This window comes from Gavialis gangeticus, unplaced genomic scaffold, assembly GCF_001723915.1.
Source record: "Gavialis gangeticus isolate Ggan-Ray unplaced genomic scaffold, GavGan_comp1, whole genome shotgun sequence".
In the NCBI taxonomy this organism is placed as follows: domain Eukaryota; kingdom Metazoa; phylum Chordata; order Crocodylia; family Gavialidae; genus Gavialis; species Gavialis gangeticus.
In genome coordinates this window covers 70,309,161-70,331,852 of record NW_017729029.1, presented here as the reverse complement: position 1 = coordinate 70,331,852, position 22,692 = coordinate 70,309,161, and the positions used below count along the sequence as shown (strand labels likewise).

Below are 22,692 nucleotides of genomic sequence, written 5' to 3'. Positions count from 1 at the left end.
ACGGGTGCACGGAGTGCAGCAACACCTGGGCGGGAGCCCAAGGTCTATGCTGGTAGATTGGGGCCAGCATTGGTGGAGTGGCAGAAGCACAGGGCACGGGCTGGAAGGGGCTTTATAGAGCAAGGCTGGGCTGCACCAGCAGGGAGGGGGGAGCCAGCCCAGCTCCACAGAGCCCTGGCCAGCAGGGAGACGGGAACAGCCCCAGGGGCCCAGGCCAGAAGCCCCTGGTAGGCAGAGGCTTCCGGCTGGAGCTGGGGGTGGGGCAGGGCCAGGCCCACCTTGCTGCTCAGGCTGCTTAATCCTGGTGTCAGCTCCACGTGGGTCCCACTGCCCCTGGCTCCTGTCATCTTTGACAGGCAGCCAGGGGCAGATAAATATTACTTTTCTACATTTTTTAGGGGCCCCGCAGGCTGGAAAGAATGGGCTGGCGGGCTGGATGTGACCCATGGGCCATATTTTGCCTGCCCCTGCTTTAGATGCTTGCAAAGCTGTGCAGACAACAAAAGTTTCTGTTTGGTGATCAAACTGTACACTTAATTTGGATTCACTCAAAACAGAAACAAAATGTTTTGTTTTATTTCTTGGCGATGTGATCCTTTCTTTACCTTGTTTTGAAGTAAAAAGTCAAAATGTTTTATTTTGAAAACTGTCAAAATGACAGTTCTACAAATATTTTTCCTTTTTTTTTTTTTTTACTTGCCAAATTCAACCTAAGTTTATAAATACTTTCAGTCCCTTAATAATGTGATTTTGGCCAACTTACCATTCACTGAAAATCTGACCAGGCCCTAGGTCTGTAGTCAGTACGGATTTTCACATCTACTATCCTTTTAATGCAAATTTAGAAATCAGGAAGGCAAGAGGACCAACTATTAGATGATGGAAGAACTTACCTCCAACAACACCTACACCGACACTACTTCTTCTTGTGTTCATCGGAGCTACATGAAACCACTCATTAGTCTTTATGTTATAAACTTCTACAGATGATAAACCTATTATTAAAAAACAGGACTTGTTTATCTTACGCAAGTGTAAGCAACATACTAATTATATGTATCTTCAGTAATTTACCTCTTTAAGGCTCACAGTCATTTTTTTTCTTAAGACCAATTGGTGGCTAGGCAAATGACACAGGCATCATTTGGACAGTCCACAACAACCTGCAGTGCTTCAAGGTATACAATCTTTGTAGAGAGTCTGAAAAGAATCCTCCTTTGGATTTTTTTTTTTTTTTTTTAATTACAAGCTATGCTGCTCCCCATATACTCTTTGAGTCACTAAATGTTAGGGACAAAGTTCAGTTTTGATATGGATAACTTAAGAGAACTCCAACAGCCCAAATCCCTTATACAGTTCAAACAATAGTACATATATATATATTTCCACTGAAGAAAGCAAGCAAAAATATCCAAACAGAAAGGAAGTTGCTAGACTATTCTTCTACTCATGTTTCATGGAATGGGAAGTGGGAGGATTTAAGAAATGTAAGATGAGGAAGGAATCTGGCATCAAGTGGTTGAAGCATCATCAGGTCCTTTTGGACCTGCAGAGTAGCAAATGAGAACAGTGATTATGCTCCCACTCAGAACAAGAGAAGTGCTGGGATTGCTTTATGACAATATGGATTCCACTCTCTAAAAAACGAAAAGCGTCTTCATGATGGTTTTCAACTCCATCTTAGTAGCCAAAACTGTAATAATCAGTACAGTACCATTTAAAGATAAAAATACCTGTACTCCCATCAAATCCTCCTACAGCATACAAGAGCCCATTTAATACAGCAGCTCCCAACGTGCTTCTCCTGTCTTGCATGTTAGCAACACTTGTCCACTGGTCCTTCACTGGATCATAGGAATCGACTGTGCGAACTCTTAAAGAGCCATTGAAACCACCAACTGCATAAACCAGGCCACCCATGTACACCATTCCTGGGGAAAAAAGTTAACTTGTCTTTATAATTGACTTTGTTCTGTACTGTGCCAAGCACAACAGTTTTTAACATAATATACAGCACGCATCACATTAACAGGTTTTTAGGAGTACTGAATGACACATGTTATTTAGATCTAATATTAACATTTCTGATATTGCTCAGTGTTAGGCAGCACCAAAATGTGAGTGTTGACTTTTCAGATACATTACTTTAGATGGCATTTCAAAAGCAAATTGCTTTCTTATACAGTGGTTTCTTCATATTTCCTTAAAAAGTGTTTTTTTAAAGCGTGAAGTAATGATGAACACTTCACATGGTTTAGTTCCAGATGGACTGTTTTCTGATGGGGTACCAGAACAACCGAGCTCAATTCTGAGGTGCACCAACACAGAGATCCAGTTGCTGCTGCCTCTTCTTCTTGCTGCCTGGCTCCAGCTCAGCATGGGCAACAACCTCTCCACCCCACAACATGCCGAAGTTCAATCTGGTCTGTGAGCTATAGGCTGCTGACCCCTGCTTTAGTGAACTTGTCTTTTGTATCAATATGTGGTAGTAAAAACACTATTCACAGATTGTGAACTGAAGACAAAAGTCTCCAAACTTAGGTGGCTGAAGACCTAAGCATCTAAAGCCTTATTTAAAAGAGTAAGCAAGTACTCTGCATTTTAGAAGCAGTAAGCGGCCACACTTGCCACTCCCATGGAAGCTGAAACTCAGCCCTTCTTAGGGCCTGCCTGTTAATTATGAAAGCATATTGTTTTCTAATTCCAGAACAAACATGCTGCTTTATCTTATAGCAGTGCCATTTAAGGCAGTGTTATGCATCACATACCTGCTCTACATCTTCTGGAAGGCAATTCAGCCACCTGGTGCCAGCGCTCTTCTTTAAAGTCATAGCATTCCACACTGCGGATAGCCTTTGGTGCTTGTCCTCCAACTACCATCATCAGCTAGGAGGGAAGCAATAAGATTTTCTGCTTGTTAGCATATATCAGGATATTTAAAAGGCACAGTCTCTGGTACTGAAGAAAACAAACTTCTAGATAATACATTATCTTATTTCCCCCCAATAAGCAACTAATAGCTTCGTTTAACAGAAATACAAACATTACAGAAAGATTTGTCATTTGGGATCCTTCCAGCAAAGAAAATATTTGAGGCACAATTTTTTGAGTCTTATTGTAACCTGTCACATAGAAAAGATCTAGATTTTTCATAAACTTAAAGATAGAGGGGACATATGGGGACAGAATCTGGTCTCAAAAGGAAGAATGCCCCCCTTCATGCAAAATCAATGGGAGTTGTGAATGTATATCTGAAAGCAGAATCTGGCCCCTCATTTGGCCCTACTGAGATTTGTTGGTTGTAAAACTTCAGTAAATGTCACCAGAATGACACCGACATCTTGCTCCTAATATTGTAGTAGTAGAATTAGAACAATGGTGCAGAAATAGGACTTTTGTGCTTGGGCGGTTAGAGGAGACAGTCTAGTTACTTAACACGGTATTAGCTGAAAAAAAATGTTCTTATTATTTAAAATACTTCAGGTCATAATTTAACCCAGGCTTACTTTACCTCCAAAACTAATTGCAGTTGCTTAAGTGCTAAAGGAAGTACTATAATTTATCTTGTGCAGGACTGAAAACCATATAGTTCCATCATGTATTCTCCTTGAAGAGCCAAAAGCATTGAGTTATGCATTTTATATTTCACATTAAATTCCCACCCATGAGTTTAGGACCTGAGCTGTTACCTTGCTGCATACTTTTCAAGGATGAATAATTCTACAGAAAAAAATGTGCAAAGAAATACATTAGTTAAAAATCAATTTGGTGTTACCCATTTGCCCCATACATTAAAATTTTTTTTTTTTAAATCAAAGAAATGAACATACTGGAAATTATGGCTCTAACCTTTGGAAGGCTAGCAGGTGTTCTCAGTTTAGTTCGAGTGCTTTTCATCAACGCTCGTTGCTCAGTCGGCAGTAAGTGATACTTCATAGCTTCAATGAGGTAATCTTTACACGCACTGCTGTTCTTAACCAATGTTTCCTCTTCAACCCTCTGTGCATTAATATAAGTTTGACAAGGTCTGAGCATGTTAAAAAAGTAAAACACAAATCACAATTTAAAGTGCAATAAACCCACATGAGAACAAACTTAAATCACTCTGATTATTTAGATCATACCCCAGCCAAGGACATTGGTATCATCAAGCTCGTGATATGCAAAGTCCCTGCAAATAAAACTGGAAGACTACAGACCCTTCTAATTGGTAACTGGAAGGCATGCTATTAGGCCATGACAAATGTTTTCACAGCCCCTTTCCTGACAGTTGTTCAGAGTTTTAGGATTTTCTAAATCACAATATGAGGACAAGAATTTGATCCATCTAAGGTGCATAAAACAAAGAGGCTTCCATCAATGCTCAAGGTATGCCTAACATAGCACAATGCTGTGTATGTCTCCAGTTCGTATTGTGTCCAGTTTTGGGCACCACACTTCAGGAAAGATATGGAAAAAGACCTATGGAGAGCAACAAAAATGATTAGAAGTCTAGGAAATATGAGGCAGATAGTATAGCCAAGTTCTAAAAAAAGAACTACACAAATTCATGGATGATATATCTATTAATAACTATTAAACAGAACAGTCAGAGATGCATCTTCTAGTCGTTGCCAGGGAACATAATGAATTGCTAATTATTCTAGATATACCTGGTTCAATGCTGTCCCTCTAATGTGTTCACTTCTGCTAATGTCAGAGAGAGACAACTGGGCTAGATGGACCACTAGTTTTACCTAATATGGCACTTCTTCTGTTCTTATGATTTACAAGGAAAGGCTGAAAGAGCTGGGATTTTATTTTAGTCTGGAAAGAGGAGACCAAGGTAGATTTGATAATAGTCTTTCCACAGTGACAGACTATTCTCTGCGGTTGCAGGGGACAGGGCAAAGAGCAGAAGTCTTGAAATGCAGCATGAGAAATTTAGATTAGATATCAGGAGAACTCTCTCACTACAAGGGTGGTTAATCACTGGAACAGATTATACAGAGACTGTGGAAACTCCATTCTTGGAGATTTTTGAGAAAACAACATGGATGAGATGGTGTAGACAGGGACGATCCTGCCTCAAGCAGGGGATTGGACTAGATGACTCTCTGAGGCCCCCTCTAGTCATAGTTTTTGAAGATTCTGTATTGTTTGGAGTAATGGCTGCATAGGACTCCACCTGGACTAATAAAATAAGAACAAAGGTATATTAACTCAGTGCTCTTCTGAGGCTAACATAGCCACTGGCGATGCAGCCATACTGCTTCCAATTTCCAAGATAGATTGCCTAGAGTTAGTTCAGGTATCTCAACATAGCACTGCATTGTGCTATGCAGACATATCCTAAATTCTAACATTTAAACTTTGTAAGCTATGTTTAAGCTAAAATCTAGAAGAGATGGCTAAGCAAAATAACTGTTAAGGGGTAATAACAACTTATATTACAATCACCCTGAAGTCAGATTATTATATTTACAATGTAAATTAAATAGTCATTTGAAACTATCAAGACAGCATGATAAACTACCTGACAGTCAAATTATTCCTATGAATAACTTCTTTATCATAAACTGTGACCAAATTTAATGGAGGCTATTTTCAATGATTTGTTCCTTTGCATGATTATACTAAGTAATAATTTGTGCCTTTATAATTTAGAATTGACCCTATGTGCCAAATAGCCCAGAGTCAAACATACATGAAAATTCTCGTAAGAATTAGTATTTTCTTTTTCTTACCTGAACTAAATACTCCCGGGAAAGTAAAGGCAGCCGAACATGTTCCATCAGTTGTGCCATTAATTCCTGCCTCACATCTTTGTCGTGGTTTACCCATGCTATGACTGCTTCAAATACCTTCCAGAAAACAAAAAACATGCCATGAATCCCCTTTGCTCCACAAAATCCATGTGTGCCATACCAAATTTCACTTCGAGTTCCTGAAACAAATATAGGGCCACATTAAGTTGGCTACTCAAAATCTTTCAACAGATGTATCCAATATAAAATGACCTTAGCATGTAAGCCACTCTTTTTATATATGTACTTTTCTAGTGCCTTAATGAAAGCTCCCAATAAGTTACTACATTTCCAATTATTGTCATAATTGGGAAACATTAACAATTCTGAAGTTCCACATATTAACCAATGTGTAAAGATCAAATTCAGCATTAAGAGAGAGGGACATTTCCCCATGCTGTTTGAGATCATATAGTTTAAACCTACAATATATCATTAAGAGGAACTTTCTGACTGAAGGTTGTTAAGAATTGGAACAGGCTACCTAGAGAAGCTGTAGAATCTCCATCCTTGGAAACTTTCAAAAGCAAGTTGGACAGACACTTGGCTAGGATGAATGGTTTAGTAGGGGACAATCCTACCTTGAGCAGAGGGCTGGTCTAGATGACCTGGTGAGTTCCCTTCCAGCCCTACTTTCCTGCGATTCCCTGCATGATATGCATTACAGAGGAGGGCTTGATTCTCCCATTTCATTGTAGTATATACAAATAAGGACATTAACACTTTAAATGCCTCTCTAAAGAGAAGATACTTTATAGGAGTCATGCATTTTTGCATAGGGGAACACTAGACTTCCAAGGCATTGTGGAATTGCAACCTTCCATTGCAGTATCAGTTTTAAGAGGATAGCTGTGGGATCTCTGTAAATTGTGCCACAAGTACCCCCTGCAGCAACTCCTTTAACACTTTTCATTTTGCCACTTGCTGTCATTTTGTACAATGATCAGCAGAGGCCCCAATGGCCATCTCTTTTGCAACTTCTTTAAACAAAGTAAAGAATGGGACACATGACTTCAACATTAAATCAATCTACTACTTTATCTGGACAGTTGTTCCTTTTGCATTATCCCAAAGGTATCAAATACGTACCAATTTTTCAAATCCATTATGCTGCAGCCCTGAGTTAAAACACACTGCTAACTTACATGAAATCTCTTTGTAAAGCAACTATCACATACATGCTCCATCATTCACAGCACATGCATACTGATTTGTTTTTCCTAAAGATGGGGATATTTACTTATTTTCCAGGCAAGAGGTCAAATTGTTTCTAGAATCCTGGGGGGCAACAGACACATTTTAAACTCTAACAATCAAACAACACTTCTTTCTGCAACAGTGCCTTAAGTACAATAGACACCATCTATGCTTAACTGATTGAAACTCTTCACTGAGAGAGTAACAGTGGCATTCCTATCCAAATAAGTACATTGGGTCTCTGAAGAATTAACTGTTTTTTGTCTGGTCCAACTGTGAAATAAACATTATTGCATAGAATGAATCTTACCTTCTCTTCAGAGGCAATTGTAAGCTTGTCACTGGATATTAAACTGCACACCTGTTCTACACCAAGATTGAGGAATTCTTCACTAAGTACGACATCAGAAAAATGCTGTTCTGTTTGGAAAAAGAAGTTCTCTTTAGCCTATATCACTGAATGCAGTTTCTAAACAGCATTAACACAATGATACACTAGTACGCATATTTGGTTAAATCCATGAAACAATAGATATTCTAAAATACTCTCTACTGTCTCAAGTTTTATTCATATTCTGGCTGTCAGCCACAGGACTATAAAGGCAATTCCCTGCTTTTGCTGGGCTTCATATTTCTTTGGCTTTCTGTAGAAAGTTCACTGTAAATCCCCAAGGATCCTAAATTTGGTCCTACAACAGGAAAGATATTTTCTTCATTTATAGCTATTTTAAAATAATTTTTAAATTATAAGAACCATGTTACCTTTTAAGATTATTACAATATATAAAAATTCTGTCAATTAAATAAAATAGTGTATCAAAAAGTGCTGTTGCTAAGACATTAAAGAAAACTGAAGCAACATTCAAAGCTGACAGCCTGAAAGAATTAAAGAATCATTGAATCTTGTTTTCCTTAGTTCTCTGGACAAATACTCGCATGACTATGAGATCCACCTTAATTCTTGAAGGAGAGATTATCAGAAATGGTAAGTTCATTTCACTAAATACAGGTGACACATCTATTTTTAAGTCAATTTTAAAGGCCAAACATGTTCTGGATCAACTAATTTTCATGCTTGTACAATACAGATTTTCACTGACAACAACTTTAAAATATTTTGTGCATTTAAAAGGATTCTAGTTCCTAATCATGCACAGCTTGACATACAAGTAAAAAAAAGAAGATCATTTAGTAAATAAAAGTGTTATTTACCACAGTCTGACCTAGTAATATAAAAGTTAAGAATATGTATATTAAGCCATGGTATTGCTTAAATAAACTTATGCAGAGATACAGCATATCCTCCTGGTTAGCAAAAAGTACCTGATTTAGGATAAATTAGTTACAAGTTCAACAAATTCATGTTTTAGTGGCTGCCAACTGATGAGAAATCAACCCCTGTTAAGGAAAGTAACTAAAAGGTGCTACTTCAAAATAAAAGGTTAAAATTAAGGATTTAAATCATGATTCAAGTCAGAGATTTAAACATCTATTTAAGTCAATCCTGCCTTTAAGCCCCCATGCCCTGCAGGGAGTGCAACATTTCCCCTAAAAATCAGGCCTTCTATCATTGCAGCACACCTCCTGTCCTCCAGCACTTGGCTCATGTCAGTCACAGCCATGGCCACTAGCTTTGAGCCTATTTTTAAGGCACCCATGGCTAGGTAAAGAGGTGAAATTGATCTAAGTTACACCATTTTCTGTAAGCAGCGTAGTTTAGATCAGTAGCAAAGAGAACAGACACACCTTTTGGTGGGGGGGAAGGGGAGTGTAAATCTCAGACTGGGTTTCACCATTTTTAAACTAGTCTATGCATGCCGAACATCTGTTGTGTTACAGGTACAGACCAGTTTCCGATCACTTAAAAGTATAATGTCTATACCTGACCATTCTGGGCTACAGAACTGTATATAAAACTATCACAACTTCTTGATTTTTCATTTAATCCCTTTAAGAAGAACTGATTCCGTTTCACATGAGGAAACTACACTTGGTAAATGGTGCTCATAAGTTTACCACTTTGTTTTTGAGCCATTACTGGAACTTCCCCTCCCCCCCCCCGAAAATGCAAAGCACTCTGGTTTTGGGAGACTGTAAAAGGACTCAAAAAACCTTTCCGTGGTTCCTAATGACTCTTCTCCATATGCTTGGGTATACCAAAATTTTTGTTATTTATAGATTACTACCTACTGACCCACATTTAGAGCGATTCTGACTGGGTGTTGACATCTGGAGCTTAAAAAATTTGCAACATTTTTCTTATGTACACGTAATCTTAATCCACAATCAGGACTTAAGTTCTTAGAAGGGTTTCAAGTGATCAGAGGTGGCTCCTGGTGTTACTGACATATCTTACGAAGCACATTCTTCTGGAAATCAGAGTCCTTTTATTCCTGTTCCTATGGGCTCAAATCCTATACCACTATACTTGACAGAACTGGCAAAGGACAGACATTTTTTTCTTTTTTTTGATACAGAAAGGTGACCCACTCAGACACATGCAAGAACGATTTCCAGTAAGGGTGATATGGCCAATGTGATTTATTACAGGCAAACTAGACGGGTTAGGACTTAAGGCAGTGGTGTTCTGACCATGAAGTTCCTAGAACTCTCCCATCTTCTCTTCCTTTTGGGTTGTTTTCCAATGGGTTTTATGCTGGCAAGATGGAACAGTCAGCGATGCTGAAATGGAAATATCTCCCTTCAAAGACAATGGTCCCAAGTGAGACCAATGAACTGCATGGCAACAGTACCAGTCACTTCTTCAGGATCAATGTGATGTTTTTCCTTGACTCCATCAAAGACTTGACTACTAGGTCTCTCATTCTGTCCTACTAACTGAAGTCTCGGTCATGTGAGTTGTTCTGTGTCTTCTCCCTGGAACTTTCCATCTTACAGCTTGACTTGTGCCAGCAACACAAGTCAGTGCCCAATTTACAGACAGGTGCAGGTTTTACAGAGTTGGGGCAGGCGGTATGGAAGTACTACAGGGTAGTCAGTACTAATGCCAAGATGCTCAGTAATAAGGCTGATGTTGCCAAGTTAGCTAGTACTGGGACTGTCAACACCAAAGACTTTTACACTGAGAAAGTCATGACAGCATCAGTGACAGCAACTGAGCCAGTGGGCTCTTTGCCTGTGTTCCATGACTGAGCCCAGGGCTCCCTCAAGCTCCCCTTATGCTCTGGGCAATGCAGTTTTATCTGACTTTACTCGTATTGACTTGTCCCCTCTAGTACCACCACAGTTGGCATTCCACTATGAGGCATAGCAGTTAGCATCAAGCAACTTGTGCTGTATGACGTCCATCAATTTTTTCCCCTTTTAAGGAACATATTTTGGGGAAAAGAGTAAAGATAGAAATCTTCAAATAGGTGGAGAGAACTGGTTTAGAGGTTCTGCTAAAAGTAGACTGGATTAGATGCTTGCAGTCAGGGGTGACAAGAAACAATTAAAGCAGGCTCATAGATAGCTAATGCATCTGTTAGGCCCATGCAAAACAGCATGTGGCAGCAGAGGGTCCATGTGCAGCCTAAATAGCCACAGCAATTGGAGGGAAAAAACCCAGTGTCCTGGATATTACCTGCACCTACAGCAGGACCCCCACACTTATACACTCAGCGAAAGACATATGTTTTAACTCAAACCTTCCAAGCCATTTTATGGAGTCCTCCTATTGTGCTCTAGCTGTTGAAACAAGAAACCTCCGTCACAGTTACCTCCTAAAGAAACAGAGCCATATAAACACTTACAATCTATCATAGAACATAGCCTCATATACCATATTTTCACGGATGCAAGATGACTCTGAATTTAGGACAAGCCCCCAGTAATCGGATTCTATACATGGAAAATTTTATAAATTTGTTATAATTTTCCATATATAGAACCTAATTATGAAAGGCCATCTTAAATTAATCTGTCTCCTGCTGCTACAGTGGGGAAAGCAGTTACAGGGGGGCAGGTGGTGGGGAGCTGGAGCCCAGGCCAGAGCTGCTGCTACCACTGCGACTGCTAGTGGGCTGGGCTGGAGGAACCATGCGCTCCATCCCCCAGGCTGGAGTGGGGCCAGAGCTCTGCCAGAGCCACGGAGGATAAGCAGCAGCGGCAGATGTGGGATGCAGCGGAAGGGAATTGGTGGGGGGGTAGTCAGACAGGGAGCAGAGACAGAGGAGGAACAGGTAGTGGCTGTGCCTCTAATTTTAACCTTGACTTGAAACTGCAGCAGCCGCTTGTCCTCCCCCTCTCCCCCAACTTGCACTGACTCCAAAATGAGGGGCTCCCCTTCAACATGTTAAATGGCGGGATGCAAGGGGGGGTCATCTTGGATTTGAATAAACGTAGTAGTTATTGGAAATAATTTCCTATCAATAATTCCTAAAAGACAAATACAATAAAAATTTTAATATTTTTTTTTAAAATTCCTTATATTAAGCGGCAGAAAGTAAAAGACCTTTCAGAGAAGCAGATAGATTAAAGCTAAATTAGTAATATGTAGACAGTATAATACTACATGCTTTATATATATTGCCATAGATAAAAATGTTTAAAACAAAGAATGCTAAAGGGTTCTAAGTTGAGAAGTCTGATTTTTCCAAAAACATATCATCATTCATCACTAATGTATTAAGTTACGGCCTGAGGATGAATTTGTATTTTACACACACTTATTTTATACTTGCGCATACACACTGCAACTTTCTCTAGATATACCCATCTCTATTGTTTATATAAAGATGTATTATTTATATAATAGTAGGCGGCAGCAGCACTGTAAACAATTCTACTGAATGTGTTCCTGTTTTTTGGCTGTAAGACTAGAATGATGGAAGCTCCCAGTCTCCTTTCTATATACCACTTGTTATATTATATTCCTCTCATATTCCCTTTTATTCAGCACCCAACTAATGTAAAAAACTCTCTATTTTAATCTGTCCTCACATGACACTTCTATGCTTTTTATATAAGCACTTACTTCCCTTCTCTGAAGTCCCTAGAATTCTGTAAAATGAGATGGAAGCAGATCATTTCTTTATATAAAAACTTTCCTTTTTTCTATATTATTTTCTATCCTGTTCCCTATGCATCAAACATATTCTAACCACAGCTTCATTGATCTGTCCACAGTGATGCTTAGTTCCTGTTGCCAAGTTAGTACTGTACCAATATTAATATACTGTATTTTTTTGCATACAATATTTCTTTACTGTAAATAGTTCTTTATATAAAAGTCCTGTAAATAAAGTGTTATCTCCACACCAGAAGCTCCATCAAGATACTACCAGCAGCTCACTAGTTAGTTCAGACACCAGTGCTCAGCCAATAGCTGCAGAGAGAGAGGATTAAACACAGGGCTCCACCCCTTCTGCTTGACTTGTGGGGGCCAGAGAGAAGCAGCAGCCACCATGGCAGATGCTGGCATGTACAAGTTTGTTTCTTTTCCACTGAAAAGAAGATGAGGGGCCTCTTTCTCCCACCCCAGGACCAGGGGCTATTTTTAGCCCCCCAACCCTCAGACAAACAACCCACTTCCCCTGACCATCCAACCCCCCACATCCCAACTTACTTCCTTGGATCCTGGCATCAGCAAATGCAGATAAAACCAGTGCCTGGAGCAGCTGGTGGGATGGAGGGGTTTGGCAGGCTTGTGGGGGACTAAAGATAGCCTACTGCCCGGGGCAGGGACTGGAAAGGCACAACCCCAGGGCTGGGGCCAGTAGTTGGGCTTTCCCAGCTCCAGGGCTGCACTAGGAGCTGTACACAAATGCAGTTAGATCCACCTTGCCAGACACTATCTAATTTAGGCTACTTCCAAGGTACAGTTAGCTTAGATCAGGCTTGTGCAATATATGTACTGCGGGCCATCATGCAGCCCACCAAGCGATTTTCTGAGGCCCGCAGTGCTGTGATGGGAAACAAAAGTAAACACTGTTTACTTTCGTTCCCACCCCTTGCCCCTCCCCCAACCCCTCAGCAGCTTCCTAATGGCTGCTGAAGGGCTGGGGAAAGGAAAAGGTTCCCACAAGCACTGCGTCAGCTTGACATTGCCGATGCGGCGCGTGCAGGAAGAGGAGTAGCTGTGTGCCGCTCGGGACAGGATGAGCCCAGCCAGAGCAGCACTGGCTCAGCTGCACTTTCCCCCTACCTGCACTGGTCAGTCCCATGTGGCACATGGCTCCACTGCCACTTCTGCTGGCTGGTGCTGACCCCGGTGGGTCCGTCCCATCTGGAACAGCACACAGCTGAAGCCAGCTTCCCATGTGCTGCTGGGGACGGGAGGAGCCCGGCCGGGTCAGCACCGGCCAGCAGAAGCAGAGGTGGAGCTTAGCAACAGAAGCAGCGGTGGAGCCACGTGCCGCTTGGGACTGACCGGCGCAGGTAGGGGGCAAGTGCAGCTGAGCCCCTGCTGCTCCAGCCACCTTCATCCTGTCCCAAGCAGCACACAGCTCTGCTGCTGCTTCTGCTGGCTGGTGCAGACTCGGCCGGGCTCCTCCCGTCCCCAGCAGCACATGGGAAGCCAGCTTCAGCTGCATGCTGCTCCAGAAGGGACACACCCCCTCCCCCCCGGTCAGCACCAGCCAGAAGTGGCCGTGGAGCCATGTGCCGCTTGGGACTGACCGGTGCAGGTAGGGGGAAAGTGCAGCTGAGCCCCTGCTGCTCTGGCTGGGCTCATCCTGAGGTTCATTTCATGTCTGTAAAATGCTAGTAGAGCCCCACATAGATGCACTGCATAGAAATGCAAAATAGATTTTGACTTATTTGGTTGGCACCTTCGGCTGAGATTTTCAAAGCTGAGTCAAAAGGCCAACTTCCATTAAATTGAATGGGATTTAGAGGGCTCCAAATCTTTTATGACAACTTTGTAACAGGCCTATCTACCCCTTTTTGCAAGTCTCAGCCATAGTTTGGAAGCTCAGCCAAAGAACATAAGAACTTCTGAACATAAGAACTTAAAAAGTGCCATGCTTGGTCAGCCCCATGGTCTATCTAACTCAGTATCCTGTTCCAAATAGTGGCAGAGGTGGATGCTCTAGAGAGGGAGAGTTTTGGACTGGTGAGACCCATTTAATTGTCACTTCCTGCAACTTAATTGGTGTCAAAGGTCACGTGACATCACTTCCTGATGTAATACCACTTCCTGTGAGGTCTTTGAACACGGCTCGCTGGCCCACTGGGTGATAAAAAGTTCACGATCAGGCCACACATTCAAAAAGGTTGGACACCCCTGAGTTAGACTTTGATTTTAGGAAACCGAGTTGTCCGAGACTTTGATTTTAAGACACTGAGTTGTCTGCATTTTGAATTTAGGACACCGAGTTGTCCAAGCTGTTGGATTTTAAGATGCTGAGCTGTCTGCATTGAAGTGGAACTTTGATTTTGGGACACAGGGTTGTCTTCATTCGTAATTCACGTTCTATTTAAGGGTTAACTGTGCTTTAACGATTCCCTAAGCATTATCTGGTGGACAGTGGTGGTAACACACTGGCTGTATGAGAGTCTCAGACTCCACAAAGAGTGCTTAGGAGTACCAGTACAGGGTTCTTGTTTGTAGCTGTGTCAGTCTAAGGACATAGGCAGGCAACAGGTAGAGGGTTTGACCTGTAGAAATTTATTAACAAGATCATAAATAATAGTGTAGCTTCTACAGCAGACTCAGCCTCCAAGGACAGGCTGATAAGACTCTGCAATGACCGAATCCTATTCACTTTTAAGTCCGAAGTAAGTTTCCTCCCTATTAGTTACCATTTCAAAACAAACAAGTAGCCAAAAACCAGTTTTGAAATAATTAAGAGTTTTCCCACACTGACCTGATATTCACAGTGGAAAATTCCCACCTGCGCGCGCATCTTGTCTGTAAACTATAAATCGCCTCTAACAGTTTTATTCGGGGCCTCTGAGTTCGCTCAGGGTGCCCAGCATGCTGAATAAATTTTGAGATTGACAGCAACTCTGTGTCTTTGGGAATAGCTCCGCAAGGGGTCACGAACTCCTCAACAGACCCAGGATACAAGAACTTGAACCTGCTTCCAAGAACTCACAGACACTGATGCCATGACTCGGGTCTTTTTCTGCCAACAAAATATGCAAGGCAATCCAAGACCACCACTGCATATGCAAGAACTTGAGGAAGATATTGTGGAGCTTGAGGCTACTTTGAGGGATGCTGATAACAACCACAGCCTATACGAGAGCCTCAAGCTCTGGGAAATGTGCTTGAGAGAACTGGTAAAGGGTTTGACCCAGGGTGCAAGAACTTGAACCTGCTTCCAAGAACTCACAGAGCCTGATGCCATGACTCGGGTCTTTTCAAACCTAAAGAAAAAGTGCACAGAATAAGAAATCATCAGTCACTGTACAACCCAGTGGGGCCAGGTGCTCACAGATCCTAGCAAGATCTGAGAGTGTGTTGTTAGCTTCTACAAGGAGCTGTTTAGAGTTGAGGCTACCTGCCCAGAGGCCATACAACAGTTGCATGAGGGCCTCCCCAAACTCTCCATGTCTGAGGCTGAGGAGCTCAGAGCTGTCCCTAGGCAAAACTGACTGCTGCTATTTGAAGACCTTGCCATGGGGAAGGTGCCAGGCCTTGACTGATTACCTGTCAAATTCTCCAAGATGTTTTGGCCCCTCCTCAGCCCAGACCCCCTGCCCATTTTCCAGGACACCTTCAAACACAGGATCCTTCCGGCCAGCTGCTGGTGAACAGCCATTGCACTGCTGCCCAAGAAAGGGAATCTTGGTAACATTAAGAACTGGCAACTGCTATCGCTCCTGTGTACAGGAGCAATGCCCTGACCAACCATCTCAAAATGGTCATGGCCTCTGTCATAGGCCCCAAAGTGACCTACTCCATATCTGCCAGGACAACCTGTTTCTATTACGTGGCCTGCCACCGGCTGTGAAGCTCTTTGGCTTGAACAACAACTTTGCCTTCCCGAATCAAGAACAGGCCTTTGATAAGGTCAGCCACAACTTTTATTTCATACTCTGGGCCTGCTTTCACATCAACCATCTGACTCCTGTACTGGAACATCTCTCTGCTCCTGAAAGCGAACAGAGAGTTTATGTGCCCCATTCTCAGCATGCAGGGATGTCTGACAGAGCTGGTCTCTCTCTCTCTGCAATGCTCTATGCCTGAACTACTGAGCTACATGTGCTACAGCAGTAGGCCTGATGGGCCTGCATTGGCCACAGCCCCAGCTGCTGGCCCCCTGTTAAGTTGAGAGCATATGCTGGTGATGCAATTTTTTTTTTCATGAGCAGTGAAGGTACAGTCCGTGATCAAGTGAAGCAAGCCTATGATCATGCCTCTTCAGTCTGTATCAAGTGATATCCTTTGTACAAAGTCAAGTATGGGAACCAGATACAAGAGACAGAAAGGAGCCTTCAACCCTGTAGGCTAGAGTCCAAGGCAGCCAGTGGAGAAGCACTTCCAATTCTGGGAAAGTGGAGTACTCCTTGTTAAGGGCAGAGGACTTCAGGCCCTGATCTCTACCAAGGCCTCAGGTACCAGGCCACACAGTTGCTAAGGCTGCAGCCCCAGACTGTTGCTAAGGAACAAGTGGCCGGGCCTAAACCTGTACTAAGGCCTTAGGCGTCAGACCCCTGCAGGTGCTAAGCACCAAGGCACCATGCTCAGACTGCTGCAAAGGCCTGAGGTGTCAGGCCCAAACTGTTCCTGGGCCTTGAAGTACCAGATCCAGACTCTCTCTTGAGACCTGAGAGTGCCAGGCCCTGACTGTTGCTAAGCCATTAGGCACCAGGCCCCAACTGCAGCCCTGGTCACTCCCTACTTCTACTGTACACGAGTGGAGAACCGAAGTGCCATGGCGCACTCCTCTAAAGATTTGCCCCTGTTTTTCTCTGGCTTTGCATGATCAAGGCAGGATGAGCTGGGACCATTCAGAATATTCCCTGCATCTTGGGAATGAACGTATTGGACTGAGTGAGCGAGAAGGGAGGACCTGGGGCATGATCTGAAAGGAATATTCTTTGACAGGGCAGCATTAGGAAATCACAGGGCTTGGAAAACAGATATATTGAGTTTATGGCCTGTAGGGTCTGTGAGATCATCCAGTCTGACCCCCCATGAGGACTACACTTCCAACTATTGTTCTTGTCATGGGTTCAGTTACTTGTGCTTGCCTAAGACAAATCTTCCAGAAAAACTCTGGTCTTTGTAAGAAGATAGTAAGCAGTGAAGAATTCATCACTGCTGCTTCCAATGGTTTGCTGCTTCCAGTGGTCAATCACCCTCAATATTTAAAACCTGCACCTAGTTGCTAAATGCATAGGGTTGAACTTTGGCTGTCGTCCTCAGGCCCCTTCTGGCCTCCTAATATACAAAGCTGTACAAGTCAGGGTCACCTAGGCAAAGGCCTCTGCTATTAATGCATCACCTGATTGGTGACCAGAATCACGAGTGCATGACTGGGGTGATCCAGCGCATTCAGGGGGAAATGACTGCAAAGCCTGGCTGGGCTAGCGAGGGTCAGGACATCAGTCCTGCAAGCTGTGTTCCACTGTGACATCATCAGGGCCTTGGAGAGGACCTCAAGCTATTGGGCAGTGGGACGGTGACATCACAAAGGCTTTGACATGATAAATGTTGGCTCCTCTTCACCTTCGCATACCTGTTTTACTTCTGCTTTCCTCTGCCCTCAGAAGAGCAGTGATAGGGTGTCAGAAGTTTTCAGTTGGTGTGAAAATGAGTATGGATGAACGTATGGAGTGCGAGGAGCAAGGAGACGACTGTATGGAGTGCGAGGAGCAAGGAGACGAGCCTATGGAGTGCGAGGAGCAAGGAGACGAGCCTATGGAGTGCGAGGAGCATGGGTATGAGACAGCAGTGGGGAGGAACGGGGACAAGGCAATAGAGAAATATCAGCAGGGTTCTGAAGTGATGGAGAGGTAGCAGCACGGGGATGTATTGATGGAGACACATTAGAACAGGGGTGCCCAACCTGAGGCGTGGGTGCCACAAGTGGCAGAGGCAGCCTTTGTGTGTGGCATACAGCAAACTGTGGAGGGGGTGGCCAGTTCAGCAGCAGGAAAAGCAGAGCAGCAGAGCAGGCAGGGAGGAGAGGGTGGGCGGAGAAAGCAGAGCAGCAGTTCAAGCAAGAGAAGGGGATCGGAGTGGCACTCAGGGTAGGTGCAGGGTACACCTGCCTAACTTGTTCCCCCTCCATCCCTGCCCCCCAGATTACAACAACCCCCCTTCTCTGGTTGAAAATGGACATTTTCTTTACAGGAGGTTTGAAAAGGGAAGCTTCACGTTGTTTTCTCCTCCCTTTAATGGCAGACAATGGGAGCTTTGCTACCAAGGGCTAGGTGTAGCCTGTGGGGCACTATGCATGGGCTTCCTAGTCTATCGGGCCCAGCACCCATCCCTTTTCAAAGGGCCTTGACACAGGTCCCCAGCCTGTCTTTGTACGAGTTGCTTTTCAAGGCCTTTATCATTTTTTCCTTTGCCTCTTGGACCCTCTCTAACTTCTCCACATCCTTTTGAAACTGTGGAGTCCAAAACTGCATGCTACAATCTAGATGAGGCCTAACCAGTGCCGGAGTGGAGAGGCACTTTCACTTCCCATCTCTTTCATGTAGTGCTTTTGTTGATACAGCCCAAAACTCTATTTGCCTTTTGTACAGCTGCATCATGCTGCAGACTCCTATTGAGTTTGTCGTCTACCAAGTTTCCCAGATCTTTCTCAGTACATCTGCCATCCAGCTATGTCTCACCTGTTTTGTTATGCTTTTGATTCTTCTGCCCAAGGGGCAGCACCTTGCATTTGTCAGCATTGATCTTCATCGTGTTGGCTCTAACCTAGCTTTTCAGGCTACCAGGGTTCTTCTGCCTCGTGGTAGCCTGAAAAGCTTCTTCATTGTGTTTTCAATCCCTCCTAGCTTCATATCTTCTTTAGATTTTCTCGGGAAGCAATTTATTTCAGCGTCCAAGTCAGAAATAAACATGTTGAGCCACTCTAGGCCCAAGACAGGCCCCTGCAGGACTCCTGCCATTCTCACATGGATACATTTATAATTGCTCCTTGCTTTCAGCTATTAAGCCAGTAACTCTCCACCTTGTGGTATTTGTTTAGCCTACTTTTCTCTAACTTGCTTATTTTTCTCTTCATTACAGCCAACAGTGCAAAGTGTAAATTATGCTCAGATTGAAGGAAGTGCATGACTGTTGCAGCAGGTGCATTTCGGCAAGTGCAGCCAGAATAGCGAGGTCCCAAGGAGCAGTCCTGCCAGCAGTCAGAGGTCAGGCATGTGTGTGGCAGGGACCTATAAACCTGAATACTTACCTGCAGGATTGGTGGTGGTGCAGGCAGCAGAACCACAAGCACTGCAGCCACCTTGATTCATCACTTTGTGCTGAGTACAGATTGGAGCACACCCCATGCCAACAGAAAGGGTGAGCTTCGGGAGCCTGGAGGATGGAGCGCATGTCAGCTGCAGCCAAGCCCTGGCAGCGGTGAAATAAGTAGGGCAGAAGCCTGCTCACCAGACTGGAGGCTAGGAGGAGTCTCCAGCCGGAAGGGCCATAAACTTGCAGAAGAGCAAGAGTGGCTCAATGAGGAGAAGCCCCAGAGAGGAGTGCTTCATTCAGAGGAGCACTGAAGCAGCGACTGATTTTTCCCAGGGCTCCCAGGAGAAGGACTGTAGCCTGGTTACTCTGTAAGAACCGGTTGGCATGTGGAAAGGGTATAAAGGGGAGGAGGAGCCCTGAGGACCAGCAACTTGACCTACTTGTGGGGGCAACCACAGATGACCAAGGACCCTCCCGCTTTCTTAAAAGATAAGATGTGGCGGGTATGTTGGACAGTGTGCCCTGTGAGTAGAAGTTATTGAGTGCCAAACTGCCTGACCCTAAAAGTTGGCACCCAAGAGGCTGGAGCGCATGGTCAAGGCAAAAAAACTGATTTGGGCACCACTGCTCACAATCACATTTTGCTGAAACCAGAGACTGCTGCTGCCCCAGGCACTGGGACAAGAAAACAGAGAAGACAGTGTGCATGCATTTGTCCCAACACTTCCCAAAGACGTTTCACAACTGAATGACCTGGTACAAAATGGGACAAAAGTATCAACAATCAACTGTGAAGCATGTTCCACCCCTGCCCCTCAGCATCCTGGAAGGGGTGGCACCAATAGCACAGGAGTTCTAGTCTGGCCTAGATGGTGATTAGCAAATGACCAACTGCATCTGACTGGAGAGGATGGTGGAAATGTGGGGCTACTTGTGGCAGAGTAGTTTGTATAAAAGACCACTATGTTGCAACCCCCAAAAGAAGGCGAGTCAGAAAGGGGGAGTAGTCGGCTCAATAGAATTCAAGCAAAACTCTATGATATTCATAAAACAGCTGATGCAGGTGATAACCACAGAATATATGAAAACACCAAATGAGCAGTTGGTCCAGTCATGAAGAAAAAAGATCCACTGAAAGAATTAAGAGGAAATGTCATCACTGATAAAAACAACTCGAGCATTGGATTAAAAATTATGGAATTCTATACTCTACTAAAAATTAAATCAGATGCCAAAACCTTGAAGGATTACCACAGCTTGAAGTCATGATGGATTGGGACAGCAAGCCTACATTAGAAAATTTGCAGAAAACCATTAAATCAATTCTTGGGAACAAGGCATCTGGCAACAACTGCTTGCCTGCTGAAATGTACGTATGAGCCGATGAGAAATTCCTTTGAAAACTCCATGAAGTTATACTACTCTGTTGGAAAAGGGAAGCAGTTTTGTACAGTTAGACAAAAACAAGGGGACAGAAGTGTCTGCGACAACCATAGACGTATCTCTCTGTGGACCCTCAGTGGAAAAGATGTCACTTGCATTATACTCCTTACGCTGCCATCTCTAGGTGAAGGAATCTGTCCTGAAAGTCGAGATGGTTTTTGCTCAGGATGCTCCACCATTGACAATGATATTTTTTGTCAAGCAGCAACAAGGGAAGCATCAAGAAAAATGAATACCACACTACATAGCCTTCATTGATCTGACAAAGACTTTCGATCCGTTCAACAAAGAAGGCCTTTTTACTGTTCTGAAAAAAATAGGATTGTCCCCCCACAAACTGTTGAACATCATTTGCTCATTACATCAAGGTATGAAGGCAACAGTACTGTATGAAAACAAAGAATCAAATGCCTTTGACATCAACAATGGGGTGAAACATTGGCATTGTGTCTTACCCCCATGTTCTTTAACATCTACTTTTCATTCCTGCTTCTTCACGTGTTCAAGGACAGCAGTGAAGGCATTTATCTTCGAACCAAACTAGGTGGAGGCTTGTTCAACATCGTAAGGTTTAAAGCATCAACTTCCAAGGTCTACAGCTACCATATAAAATCCTTGCAGCAAAGGATGGCAATCAAGATGCCTTGTTAGCCACCGACTTCCAAAAAAATTAGCATTCAGCAGAGCTCTGCAGACTGCCCCCTGGTTCCACCTGCTGTTACGCTGCATTTTCAGTAACCTTTCACATTACCTGCATTCACATTACCTTTCTCCAGTTCCACTGTGCACTCCTCTATGTAGGCAGACCAGGTTCAATGTGCACACTGCTCTCTCTTCCCCTTATTCCAGCTTCAAGCTTCCTCTTCCACCATGCTCCTCTGCCTCCCTGCCACACAGCGCCTGTGCCCTTGCAGTTCTGGGCCTTCTGTTTAAATTTTGACCAACCAGCTGAAACTGGCCTACAAAATACGGGACCATCCCAGCCAAAGCAGGACATATTGCACCCTATTCATGCTTAGCCCATGGAAGGGCCACATCCCCTTTCCACATTCACCACTTGTTTTTAGTACAGATATAATAAAGATTTACAAAAATCAAAAGTCCCTTTCTCCCTCTCTCTTCTGGAGCAAAGCGTAAGTGGTAAAAAAGAAGAAGATATTCCTTAGCTCAGGTTAGCTGCATTACCTTTGGTACATGTTGTCAGACCAAATGCCATCCTTTGTTGCATATGCAAGGCACCCCTGTGACAGATATGGGGCACTTCATGTATAATTATCTAGCCACAGAATTTGGCCCTTTCCATTACCTCTTATATGAGGGTAGGCTCTTGCCTGCTGAAGTCAGTGGCTTTATCACAACAGCCTGGGCTGATGTAGGATTTTGAAAAGTGAAGTGCAGATAGTGTAGCACATCCTCACAGATTTTTTTCTCCCGTTAAAAAGGAACTAAAAGCATTACTAATATGTTAGGGGAAAATGCTATTTTATTCAGTTCAAGATGAAAGCAATCACAAATATAACTGTTGGAATGTGCACTAATTTGCTAGTTCACCCAGGTGGGTCTGTCCCATCCAGAGCAGCACACAGCTGAAGCCAGCTTTCCATGTGCTGCTGGGGATGGGAGGAGCCCAGTTGGGTTGGCACTGGCCAGCAGAAGCGGTGGCAGAGCCAGGTGCCACTCGGGATTGACCGGTGCAGGCAGGGGGAAAATGAAGCTCGGCCCTTGCCGCTCCAGCCCGGCTCATCCCACCCCGAGCAGCGCAGGGCTCCGCTGCTGCTTCTGCTGGCCGGTGTAGACTTCGGCCAGGCTTCCTCCCGTCCCCAGCAGCACATGAGAAGCTGGTTTCAGCTGCATATTGCTGGGGATGGGAGGAGCCTAGCCAGGTCTGCATCGGCCAGCAGAAGCCGCGGTAGAGCCATGTGCCGCTCGGGACTGACCGGTGCAGGCAGGAGGAAA

The 22,692-nt window shown here is 43.8% G+C and overlaps 1 protein-coding gene across 2 annotated transcripts in view; it reads right to left on the bottom strand.

Annotated features, from left to right (window-relative positions):
- Positions 1-22,692, bottom strand: part of KLHL2 (kelch like family member 2) — a 123,502-nt gene that overhangs the window by 17,688 nt on the left and 83,122 nt on the right. For both annotated transcript variants that reach the window (XM_019521745.1, XM_019521746.1), the window contains 6 exons: positions 7,294-7,403; positions 5,727-5,843; positions 3,850-3,999; positions 2,769-2,886; positions 1,734-1,931; positions 894-995 (listed from right to left, as the gene is read on the bottom strand). In XM_019521745.1, coding sequence (XP_019377290.1) covers positions 894-995; positions 1,734-1,931; positions 2,769-2,886; positions 3,850-3,999; positions 5,727-5,843; positions 7,294-7,403 — 795 coding nt within the window. The remainder of the gene's footprint in view (positions 1-893; positions 996-1,733; positions 1,932-2,768; positions 2,887-3,849; positions 4,000-5,726; positions 5,844-7,293; positions 7,404-22,692) is intronic.